This window comes from Andrographis paniculata, unplaced genomic scaffold (genome assembly GCF_009805555.1).
Source record: "Andrographis paniculata isolate CXL003 unplaced genomic scaffold, ASM980555v1 Contig46END, whole genome shotgun sequence".
Lineage (NCBI taxonomy): Eukaryota > Viridiplantae > Streptophyta > Magnoliopsida > Lamiales > Acanthaceae > Andrographis > Andrographis paniculata.
In genome coordinates, this window is record NW_026137580.1 from 1,439,828 (window position 1) to 1,452,329 (window position 12,502).

General features: G+C 32.9%; 2 protein-coding genes across 3 annotated transcripts; one reads left to right on the forward strand and one right to left on the reverse strand.

Moving 5' to 3' along the window:
* Positions 1-3,081: 3,081 nt before the first annotated feature.
* On the reverse strand, positions 3,082-7,171 carry LOC127252594 (probable plastid-lipid-associated protein 4, chloroplastic). 2 transcript variants are annotated; one of them, XR_007839098.1, is made up of 7 exons: positions 6,822-7,171; positions 6,389-6,502; positions 5,110-5,208; positions 4,372-4,446; positions 4,136-4,203; positions 3,838-3,987; positions 3,082-3,618 (listed from the first exon to the last, which is right to left on the reverse strand). XR_007839098.1 is itself a non-coding variant. In XM_051276833.1 (6 exons), exons 1-6 carry the CDS (start codon positions 7,131-7,133, stop codon positions 3,915-3,917), a joined length of 741 nt encoding a protein of 246 aa, XP_051132790.1. In that variant the 5' UTR covers positions 7,134-7,171; the 3' UTR covers positions 3,640-3,914. The 2 variants fall into 2 exon arrangements, 1 of the variants encoding a protein (XP_051132790.1); XM_051276833.1 differs by lacking the exon at positions 3,082-3,618 and having other exon boundaries at positions 3,640-3,987.
* Positions 7,172-8,123: 952 nt separating this feature from the next.
* On the forward strand, positions 8,124-11,610 carry LOC127252656 (uncharacterized). The gene is made up of 5 exons (XM_051276938.1): positions 8,124-8,560; positions 9,147-10,086; positions 10,210-10,305; positions 10,812-10,948; positions 11,075-11,610. Exons 1-5 carry the CDS (start codon positions 8,358-8,360, stop codon positions 11,229-11,231), a joined length of 1,533 nt encoding a protein of 510 aa, XP_051132895.1. The 5' UTR covers positions 8,124-8,357; the 3' UTR covers positions 11,232-11,610.
* The last annotated feature ends 892 nt before the right edge of the window (positions 11,611-12,502 follow it).

The following is a 12,502-nucleotide window of genomic DNA, read 5'->3' on the forward strand; positions in this document are numbered from 1 at the left end:
TTGCAAATATATATATATATATATATAAACTAAAAAAAATGGCAAGTGCCACTCTCGCTTGGGAGGCAATTGGGAGGCAAGAATTCTCATTCATCTTTTCTATACAAAGCTCTTCTATGTGGTTTTTTTTTTTAAAAAAAAAATACACGTAGTCTCGTAAGGGATGAACTGGTGATGTGGGGAATGAATTTAGGATCATTGATTCAAACTCTAATGTGACTTGTTTTGTTCAACTTAATTTGCAAAGTATTAAATTACGTAGTTTTCTTCGCATATGTTGAGACTTTTATTATTATTATTATTATTATTATTATTATTATTATTCCCATTGCATATGCTATCAAGGCTGGCCTGACCATTTGAGATAAAATTACCTATTTATTATTATTATTATTGAGAAATTTTAGATATTTAGTTTTTAAATTTGTTAAATTTATATTTAGATTTTGTTATATCCATAGTATCTATTTTATAGTCCCTATATATATATGCCTCTTATTTTGCTAATCAAATAATGCAATCTTTAAGATTTCCGCAAATTGATCAACATGGTATCAAAATCTATTTTTCTTCTAAAGTAAACACAGTCTGCCAATTTCTCTAGAGGTCTTTGATCTTGAATCCATTTGCAATTGTATGCTAGAGTTTGTGTTTGCGTTCGAGAACAAAAACTTTGTTGAATGCAGCGGAAGCGACGTCAGATGAGTAATTGTTATGTACGAGAACGTAAGCTCAGTCGAGAGCAATGGCGGCAACGGACAAAGCCATTGTTATTTGTGTTTGTATTAAAGTTTCAGTATGTGTTCGAGAACAAAATCTTTGTTGAGAGCGGCAGAAGTGACCTCAGACGAACAATTGTTATGTGCGAGAACAGAAGCTCAGTTTGATTATGTGCTCGAGAACATAAGTTTTGTTCAGAGCGGCATAAGTGACATAAGACGAGCAACTATTATGTGTGAGAACAGAAGCTCATCCGGGAGCGGCAACGGTAACGACGGACAAAGCCCTGTTATTTGCGTTTGCGTTAGAGTTTGAATATGTGTTCGAGAACAAAAGCTTTGTTGAGAGCGGTGGAGGCGACGTCATACGAGCAACCGTTATGTGCGCTCCCATCTAAATTTGAAGGGGTGTTTAGATATTTTACATATTTAATTTTTAGATTCGAGTTTTAATTTAAATTTTGTCATATCCATTAAATTAAATTATTTAGATTTGAATATATGTTATAATGCCAAGCTTCTTATTTTCATGATCAAATAATACAATTTTCAATGTTTCAGCAAATTAATTATAACAGTTATTATTATTATTCTTATTATTATTAAATTTCTACGTGAATCTTTGGAGGATATTCTTATTGTTTCCGATGCTCTTGGACACTACAAAAAAAATAGTATATTAGTAACAGAATTTCGTCTATAAAGTTCACGTAGTTAACGCAATTTTCTCTTTAATTCCGTCTCTAATATCATTAGTAAATGAAAAAGTAAATTTATAGATGAAAAAATTTTATTACAAAATTGATATTTTCTTGTTGCGAAGGTAATTGATTCATTATCAGAATTTTTGAAGGATATTTTTATTATTGTCGATGCTCTTAAAGTAATTGATTCATTATCAAATTAAGATTTTTTTTGCAGTATTATTTTTTTTAAAAGATAAAAGAACATTTTCTGTTTTCGATAATTTTTTTAAGTTTGATATTTAAAATTTTTAAGATATTATTTGTCTAAAATATATTGAATATTTAAATATATTAAAATTTAAAGAAATACTGCAATTAAATTAGTATAGGAAACAAGATAGAAAATTATAACTCAAAATTCAATCACAATTGTGTTTCTCTGTGGAGTTTTGATTTTGAGTTTGAAGTATTTTTTAATATAAAATTACATTTTAGTTTAATATGACAATAATAATAAAATTATTTGATTTAATTTTTTAGAGAAAAAAGTTAAAATAATGTAATAAAAACTAAAAACTTACAAACAAACACATTTTAAATTTATACTACTTCCGTCCGGCTCTAAGGGACACATTTACTTTTTGCATATTGTTCTTTGAATATTAATTATTATTATGTGAAAACGTAATATAAATTAAGAAGAAATTACAAAAGTACTCTTATAATAATAAACATTTGTACAAACAATTATACAAAATATAAAAATATTTTTAGGGTGTGTTTGTTTGAGAGTTTGGATTTTAAGTTGAGATTTGAATAGTAAAACATTTGAATTGAAACAGTGGTATCATATGATATAAATAGATATTGATGTGATGTTTTTAATGTAAAATTAATTTTTAGTATAATATAAAAAATAAAAAATAGGTATTTGATTTCATGTTTTTGGAGAAAAAAATTGATGAATAGTGAAAATCTTTTGAGATCATCAAAAACACACCCTTAATTACAATGACGCAGAATGTAAACGTGAATCTTAGAACCAAACGGAAGGTGTATATGGAAAACATCATTCCATATTAATATACCATTATCAATACCATTATCAATCATTTAAACTATATATCAATAGGTTCCGTAAACGTTGGTCTATTAGTATAAGGATGAATTCGCGATCGTAAGGTTATAAGTTCAAATTTCCGTAAAATAAGTCATTGAGATCATCTAATATTTACAACTATATATCAATTAATCTGATACACTCAACTCACATAAATGATTGAGTATATGTACGATAACGTTCAGTTTTTTCTTATTTTATTGGTGACAATTGTACGACCAATTTACCGCATCCCTACTCAAATATATAATATAAGTAGATCATAAATTAATATTTTCAATCGAAAATAGCACGAGAAAAAACCAATTCAAATATTCAATCAATTACGAAAAGATTAAATTATTTGAATATATAACTTCTAGACTAAGCTTGTCAAGCTATTTACTGCTTAATCAAACAAGTCCACAATTACGGATGCAAATATTCGATTAGCACACAATTGTTAAACTAATCTAAAATTCGATCGCAATAAAAAATTAAATAAAACAATTGTAGGCATAAATTATAAAATTTACATAAATATCAATTTTATAAACGAAATGCAATTTAACTCAAAACATAATCTCACAAATCAAATTTCAAAATCTACGTCTCAAGCTATGAAATCTGAATGTAAGTTGTGATATCTCATCCAATGTCTTGGATCAAGCTTTCAACCAGCTCTGTAATCACTTCTCGATTACTCATTGATTGCTAAGCCCAAAATTCACTTAATCGTTAACCCATAAAAGAATAACACAAATCATTATTGCCACTAATCACGATTATACAAAATTAGTAGAAATCTTATCCAATATATTCATTGTCATTAATAATTCTTCTACAAAAATACATAACCATATGCTTTATCAACACCTATAGATTGCCAAGCAATTTAAACTCACTCAAAAGCTCTGAGACTGAGAAATAATCCTCTGAGTGATTATTCATTCTATTTTGTTATAAATGTCAACTTCTTTAAAAAAAACTTTTAATTTTATCAAATTTTCAAGTAGTTTCAAAAGCTCCCAACAATTCCTGTATTTTACTTCCCATACTTTCACACTTCGATTAGGCTAAAAATCTTCATCACCATGGAGTGTTGTTGAGAAATCTAAAAGAAGAAAGTGAAGAAAAAGGTTGAGAGAAGTCTCTGGAATGGCTGCATCTAATATCCATCTTATTTAAAATAATATTTTTCTTTATACAAAATACCACATCCACAATTATTTACATCACATTAAATATTAATATTTTATTAATTTTTTTTTTTATTATTCTCAAAATTTCGATAAAATATAATGAGATTTTTTTTATGGCAGCAAAAACTGACCTTAATTTCCCTCTTCTGATGATTACAGACAAGAATTCTTCCTCCTCTTTCTTTATGGTCTCATTCCATGGATTACACTAAAGGGGCACTCTGTACAAGGGATCCACCATTTTCAGAATAAATAGATTCCCTTCATTACCTCTTGATATCCTGACAACATAAAACATTGCAACTTAACAACAAATACTGTAAAACAGAGACACCACCATTTTGATGGTAATGCAAGGTAAAATTAAATTGTTTGAAGACATTTCCAGATGCATTCTTCTCTCTGAGAAGTTAGATTGAAGAAGCTTACCTCAGCTCTTCATCCAAGTATGTAATTTCAAGTTGGCCACGACCACTTCCGCGAGACTTAATAGGTATCTGTGAAATGTACAGTGTAATGTTCCTAAACTTGATTGACCAGAAGATTGTTCTTAAAATTAGTTATGGCATAAATTCTTTCGATCTTCATGAGTTTGAAGATAATCATTAATGGTCAGAATACTTGATATGGCATTTTGCAAATGGCTCGAGGGGAAATTCACATACCAGAGCGGCCACCTTGAATGAGTCAAATTTAACAGCTACTCTGCATGCATTCAATGGAACCAAGTTTGCTGTAGCCTACAAAAGCATCGGTCATATGCCAACAGAATTCGGTGAAAATGAAATTTGGATGAGGAAACCCACATTGTTCACCACAGAATTCATGGCAGTCATTTTGAGAAATTTAACAAGACTGAATTAGGCGTCAGTTCCCCCATGTCAAAAGTTTAAAAAAAAATTTAAGACATTTAAAATCCAAAACAGACGACAGAAGGATTAAAACATTTAGATGATAAGAGATGAGACAGGGGAAAATGAAGGGCCAATCCTTTTCCTTATGCCCATCGACAAATGAAATGAAGGCCGAGCAAAACATCTTTTGTAGTACGGTACCAATAGACCGTTTGAAAAACCTATGTTTACATTGATAAAGATGTACCAAAAGTTCAAGTTTAAAAATAGAATAGATATGAAATGAATATTAGAAAATGGATTCAGGGTCCAACAGTTCAAGAAATCTCTGAGAAAAATTGGGTTCCCTAATTGTTTTTTGCTTTTTGCCAACAAACTTGAATATGGCACATCCCTTTTAGACTATTTTGAGTTTTGGTGCTTAAGCAAAATCTTCCGAAGCCTTCCAAGGCAATCAAATGAGAAATGAACAAGCAGGCAAGATAAAACGAAGCTTTATTAAATCCCACCATAACATAACAATAGAAGTACTTGCATTATAAAAGTTACCTGATTGAAAAATGGCCAAGTTTCCATATTTTGAGCTCTCAATGTGTCCACATTAATTGCCTGGTAGATTTTTCCATTTGGTCTAAGAAATTTGGGTCTCTGCCATATTGATATTGAAGGAGGCAATTTATAACAAGATGATACTGTAAACATACAATAGAACATCCAGATTAATCAATTGGAGCAATGTAAAACGGCAGGGAACAAAAGTGAGTTCCATAAGAGCTGATCCAACACTACAATGGATTTGGGGAAGGAATTAAAAGCAGCTTCTGGTCAAAACACGGATAAGGAGAAAATGCCACATGGATCATTCTCAGATGTGTATGTAACTAAACCATGCATGGAGAGTAACATAAACTGTAGTTACTAGAATTGCTTCCTCATCTAAATCAGGAGAAAAAGTTCAGTCCAATCTCAATCATATTGCCACAATAATCTCTTTTGTGCAGTTCCTTTGGACTTGTTTAGCAGTATAAATAATATCTGATATTTCCTTGTCCAAAAGCTAACACACAGCCTTCAAAAGGGGTGTGTGTGAGTGTGTGCATATTGCATTTGTAAAACTAAGCTTTTAGTAATTATTTTACTAAATTGGTTTCGTGTATTTAAAAAGCCTTCTTGGACATGATCCCTTTTATTTAGGGTTTAATAGCATCTATTCAGTAGTTCAATGCCGTAATAGAAAACTTAATTATATAAGAAGGGGTTGGTGAGGATGTTTTGTGCCATAGTTATGCCTTCCAGCAAAAACATTTCTAAAACACCTAACCCCACCAAACAATAATTCCCAAAAAGATATATATTTTTTCTTAATTTCCTAAATCCTAGTTAATTAAAATTTTATTTATTCAAACACACAATTCTCTGTCCCTGGAGACTAACAATCAATCTCATATTCAATCAAATAATCCAATCACTTTTATAAAATTTATATCAAATAAACTATATACTAAAACAATATATAACTTTTGATTGTGTTTTTTTCACTACACAATCAGTTATTATTCTCTTCACCGAAGGCAATGCATGAAATTAGCAAAGCTTAAACATCTTCCTCTCTCACTCCATTGTTCCTCTCTTGACCTGCTCATGCACTCAAGCCTTGATATGTGTTGTATGACTATAATGCAGTCATACCACATGAATTCCGAGCATTCAGAGCTATAAATGCACCAGTTTTCATTGCTAAAATTTTTTCGAGTATAGAAACGAGTACTTGCAGGCCACTGAGAAGTGAGAAGAGTTAAAAAATGGAAAAGAAAAGACAGCTGCAAACCTCAGGCTGAAGAATTGATTTGGATGTTGTGTACAACAATTCCCATTTCCCATTTAGAAGATTGGATTTGAGCGGTTCCTTCACCTTGTTAAGTGCCTCAAGTTTGCGTGCAATCTGGGAAGAAACAAAAAGATTAAGAAACTGGAAGTAATCTATGCGCCTTGATCTTCCCATACTTATACTTGATCAACTATTTCTCTATTGCATTCCTCCAAAAAATTATTACAAAGTAATCTATATTGCAAACCCTAGTTCCTCATAATTAGTTCCACAATTTGATCATTCTAGCCAAGGTTATTTTCCAAATCCCCCAAAACCAACCTAAATGTTAACATATAAACAAAATAAAGATCCAAAACAAACATATTTCAACATTCGATTAGAAAAATTAAGTAACAAATCAAAAAATCGAAAAACAAACAACCTAACGTACCTGATCAATAAGTTGTTGATCTTCCGGAGTAGCTGCGGCGCCGCGGTCCAATGGCGCAATAGCCTCGAGAAGACTCGTCTTCAGGCTCTCAATTTCAGTGCTCTTGTCCAAGAAAGAGGAAAAGAAAGAAGCCTCAATCCTCCACTTCTGCGATGATTTTAGGTTCAGGCCAGCAGCAGCGCAGGAGAATCTCTTCGTGTGTGTAGAGGGACGAAGGACACTCGAGGAAGAAACTGAAATCGAAGCTGAAGCAGGGTAGAAATCAATGGGATTGTTGAGGAGAGCAGCAGAAGAGAAGCGGGCAACAGCCATGGAAGCAATCTGTGATTGTGAAATTAATCGGTTGCAATTTTGTCCACTCGTTCATTCACCTATATGAAAACAAACGGGCCTCTCTTATTACGGTTGGTTGTCTTGTCTTTTCTTTATCCAACCAAATTTCAATCAATAAAAATTCCCTCCGTTACAAAGCGCAGGGGATCCTCGGTCCCAGGTCCAGGGAGTGCCACTCCCGGGACCGAGGATCCTGCCTGGTCACAAATCTACAGAAGAACAACATATTGTTTCTTCCACTAATTTTTTTTCACAATATATATATATATTTTTTTTTGTAATAAGTTTTTAGTGATGCTCATTCTTTATATAAAATATTCATGAAAAATACTCCCTTCGTCCCATAATAAAGTATCCATTTTTTCATTTTAGTCCGTCACATAACAAAGTATTCATTTCTTTTTTTAGTAACTGATATATCTATCTAACGTTACAAATACTCTTACAACTTACAATATATTACACAAATATCATTACCTTTATATCATACATACTAACAAGGTTATTTTAGTCATTTTTACTTTATTCCTACTATATCTCAATATGATACTAGTATTTCTAAAACTACTTGTAAAAAGCAAATGGATACTTCTTTTTGGGACGGAGGGAGTAATAAACTTAGTAATATGTTAGCACATGTGTTTGTTTGGAGTTTCTTCGAGAATTTTTATTATTCATTATTATTATTTTTAAAATATTATATTAAAAATATAGTTTTAAATTTTTTTAATTCAAAGTATTATAGCTACATTTATTTATATATATATATATCTAATAATTATTTTAATTTTAAATTTTTATTATTTATAATTCAAACTTAAATTAAATACTACTAAAATGTAGTACATTCCCTGTATTTTACTATATTGGGCCTGCTTATTATAATATTGGGCTCAAATGGGCTTTGAGCCTTAGTACATATAACACAGTGTTGGTGTCGGTATGAATGATCTTCCTCACTGTTGTCAACCAGTATCTATTATTATTACATCATCGCATGTTAGGATGGCGCCCACGCGCTTGATCGGCGCGTGTAACGAACGTGCTCCTTTCTGATCTCGTGTGGCTGTTGCTTAAGCTTCAATTTAGTTGGAATGTCACTTGTCTTCAAAGTTTCACCTCACCGCCACCAAATTCTCCCCTCCAATCTCTCCTCCTCGCTCTCTCTCTCTCTCTACAAACTTGGGGAAGATCTCCCTTCCCATGGGCTCAGCTCCGATTCAGCGCCGCAGCGTCATTCTCGGATTTGCTCTTGTAGTGTTGCTTTTGATTTCCGCGTTCCAATCAACTGAGGCGTCGATTCATGTTTACGAAAGCGATCCGCTTCGGGAAGTCGGCAATGCTTATCTCCTCTCCGGCGGCAGCGAAGGCATCGCTGCCTCGGATGAGCATAGGTCTTATATTAGGTATTCCAATTATTGTTTTAAATTTCTTAATGATTCTGTATAGCAAGTGAGATTGATTGGTAGTGATTGAATTTTAATAGATCTGATTTCGAATTGACCGGCATTGGATTGTTATCATCTTACTTTTAACTTGTTGAAGAATTAGACACCATTTCTGTTGCAGTATTAGCTTGATGCAGTCGTATTGGAATTTTGAATAGAATTAGTTCGATTTTGCGGTTTCAATTAAGAAGAGACTGTAAGTATTGGGGAGAACACGGAAGATCTGAGGTCCAGTGTTCTTACAGAATGTTAAACATCTTCCCTCTTTCAAAACATGATTTAGAGATCAGCTTGAACAGTTTTAGAGGGCAAAAATTAGCTCTGCTATTATGGTTTGTTATCTGTAAGTAATTTATGTTCATACTTAGGATCTCAATAATGTTGGTTACAATTCATTTGGTTTATATTTTGGTTCTCAAATGCATGAATGATGCTTGTTGATTGCTCATAAATTGAATGAGAATTGATAATTCAATCATGTCTTCAGTTTAAATCATCTTCATTCGAAAACATCACTTGCTGATTAAATGTAAAATTGATTTAGATTTGAGAACATAACCTTCTGGGGGAGTAAAACAGCAGCTGATCATCAACCAACTGTGGATTTCAACGGTGGGTTGGTTCAAGTTATTATATTTGAGGCAGCTGATCGTGACAATATCGGCGGATCTGCTTACGGCGGCCAGAGATCACTTTGTTGCACACCTGATCTTGCTAAACTCGAAGGGTGCAAAGAAGGGGAAGTAATTAGAACGCCGTCAGCTACAGATAAGAACTGGCCTGTTGCTTTGAACATTTATTTTAGAGGAGACATGGCGTACGCACATATGAAGAACAAAAAAGAGGTCAACATAAAAAAGACGGGGATGTATAATTTATTCTTTATGACATGCGACACAAGACTCCGGGGCATGAGAGTGACGGGAAGGACTGTTTGGAAGAACCCCGGTGGATATTTACCAGGCAGAATGGCTCCTCTGATGAAGTTTTACATATTTATGTCGATAGCATATGCAATTCTTTGTGGTATATGGGTTTTCCAGTACGCCAGATATTGGGACGACGTGTTGCTACTGCAGCATTGCATCACTTCTGTTATTGCTCTTGGTTTGTTGGAAATGACATTCTGGTACTTTGACTATGCTTACTTCAATAGCACGGGAATGAGGCCGGTTGGTATTACAACCTGGGTTGTGACAATTGGAGCTGTAAGAAGAACCCTTTCACGCATTCTTATACTCTCTGTTTCTATGGGCTATGGTGTTGTTCGACCTACCCTAGGTGGTCTAACGACAAAGGTGCTTCTTGTTGGAATCACCTATTTCCTGGCATCAGAAATGCTCAATATTGCGGAGTATGTAGGAAGCATAAATGACATAGCAGGGCGAGCAAGAGTGTTTTTTGTTCTCCCAGTGGCATTTTTGGATGCCTTCTTGATTTTATGGATCTTCACTTCTCTTTCGAAGACATTGGAGCAACTGCAGGTAATTCCTATGTTACAGTAAGTTGAGGTTTTCATAGTATAATTGATTTGTGGGCTCTGATCCCCGAGTTAACCTGCCCTTGTGTTTATTAGTACTTTTGACATTGAAAAAAGTTGTTTTCAGGCTAAAAGGAGCTCGATCAAATTGGACATTTACAGAAAGTTCTCGAATGCCCTTGCAGTTGCTGTTATTGCTTCAGTTGTGTGGATAGGATATGAGGTATATATTCCCATTTCTTGCTTCTCTGTTGTGTGTGTTTTATTTTTTATTTATTATTCAATTTATTCTTTTTCATTCACAGACTTCTCTATTATTATCAATCCAAAATTTTCAAAGCTGATTTATTGCTTGCGCTATACTTCTATTCTTCTATGCTTGCTTATTTGTTAAGGTCACTAACTCACTCTTTAGAAGATTAGATAATATAACTGAATCATACATAGTAAGCATTTTTATATGGTGTATCTTGGTTCTTGTTGGTGACCTCCCGTTTGCAGATAAAATAAATAAATGATGCGTATCTCTAACAGGTCAAGCTTTTAGGTGAGACGCTCATTTACATCATTTAATAGTTTCTACACTAATTTGTGCTTTTGTTGTTGCACTTGGCATTAGAGAATAAATGTGCTTGTTTACGATTGGCTTTCCTTTGTTATCGTATCATTTTTCAGACACAATTTATATACCAACGTTAGATCATGCATCCCACAATTTGCTACGCACAGGTTTATTTCAAAGCAACAGACCCCTTCAACGAAAGATGGCAGAGCGCTTGGATAATCACTGCTTTTTGGGACATTCTTGCATTTGCTTTACTCTGTGTCATCTGCTATCTCTGGGCACCGTCCCAAAACTCCCAACGGTAAAAACTCATTTTTTTTTATGAATTCATATATACTATTCAAGAAAGAATCCAAATCTCTCTTTGCTTTTCGATCAAGCAATGTTTCACTTGATTTTTTTATGTTTTGGTTTTTTCTTGAACCAGATATGCATACATGGACAGCAAGGGAGATGAGACGGATGATGAAGAAACTGAATCATTATGCAGAGAATCTCCGGGCAACATAAGTTTAGTCAAGCAAGATACAAAGGATGGAGACTCTTCTGACGCGGACGAGGGAGAGGAAGGTAAGAGGGAGTGACGAAAATGCCATGGACGATCCATGCATCTCCATCCTTGTCGTGGTAGTGGGAGCTTGCTTGGCACTTGCAGCATTAGCGAGTCGAGAAGAGATCAGATTGGCTCCCGGGAGTTTTACTGGTACGCGAGCGAGTGAAGAACAAACTCATTTTGTTTCTTTGTTAAAATGTATAGGTGAAATGAAATGGAAGCAGGCAGCATTGGCATTCCCCACCCCACTGATTCTTGCAATTTTTTTTGTTCTTTCTTTAGTTGTTTTTGGGGTGTAAGCTTTCATGATGATGTTGTGTGTTGTAATGTGATGTTGTGGTGGTTTTGTGGAAAACAGACACTGTAGAATTTTAACAATGCAGCAACCAACTTAATTGGGATTTTGATGATTTATGTGTGTGTGTGTATGTGTGTAATCAGACAATTGTTAGTAAGGTTCTGATTTCTGGATTTATTATTATTATTATTGGGATTTGAGTTTGAGTTTGAGTTTGAAAGTAGAAATGGGCAGTGGAATTTGTTTCTCGTTCAGAGTTTTGTCTCATGAAGTAATTTTTTTTATGTAGTTAGATTGGAGAAGAAAGTAGATTTGATCTATAATAAGACTGGATAAAAAAGCTTATGTTGAAATTAATTTCAAATGTTAAATTTATTACAGTATGATGATATAGAGGATACAAACTTACTACTTTTTTTAGTATCCTTGACGTGTCATGATTGAAAAAAAAATAAAATACTCATTTGTTAAATACTTCATCCGTCTGGTAGGTTTAACAACTGTCTTATTTTTTTTTTAAATATAAATTTTACATTTTTATCTTTCATTCATTTATTAGTTTTAATCTCTATTGTACAATTAAGGACAAATTAAATTCATAACAAAAAAAATAATAATAATTACCTAAAAAATCGTGCACTATTTCGACGGAGGAAGTACTATTTTACTTGTTTATTTTAATTTTATGCGCTAATAATACCAATGTAGAAAGTGTAAATTTAAAGGTATTTCTAATGGTCATGCACACATTTTTATCCGAATTATATAAGATATATAAATTGAATTATCCATGCAATCTCTCCATATTAATTTAAATATGTATATATATTTTAAAAGTTAAAATTGTATCAACATGAGACAAAATAAATCTGTCACTAATAAATAAACAAATACAAGAAAAAATATGCTTGAAATTTTAAAAAGACATTAACAAGAACTGAAGATAACTTTGGTTTTTAAAAATTTAAAACGGCAATAATGGATAAACTTAAGATAATATATTT

What these genes read in the sequence shown, in the direction of transcription:
- LOC127252594 (XM_051276833.1), bottom strand. Translation starts at nt 7,133, where the DNA reads ATGGCTGTTGCCCGCTTCTCTTCTGCTGCTCTCCTCAACAATCCCATT. An exon ending in CTTGGCCATTTTTCAATCAG is followed by an intron (nt 4,447 to 5,109) that starts GTAACTTTTATA and finishes ATGCTTTTGTAG; the next exon opens with GCTACAGCAAACTTGGTTCC. An exon ending in CATTCAAGGTGGCCGCTCTG is followed by an intron (nt 4,204 to 4,371) that starts GTATGTGAATTT and finishes TACATTTCACAG; the next exon opens with ATACCTATTAAGTCTCGCGG.
- LOC127252656 (XM_051276938.1), top strand. Translation starts at nt 8,358, where the DNA reads ATGGGCTCAGCTCCGATTCAGCGCCGCAGCGTCATTCTCGGATTTGCT. An exon ending in GAGCATAGGTCTTATATTAG is followed by an intron (nt 8,561 to 9,146) that starts GTATTCCAATTA and finishes AAATTGATTTAG; the next exon opens with ATTTGAGAACATAACCTTCT. An exon ending in AGACATTGGAGCAACTGCAG is followed by an intron (nt 10,087 to 10,209) that starts GTAATTCCTATG and finishes AGTTGTTTTCAG; the next exon opens with GCTAAAAGGAGCTCGATCAA.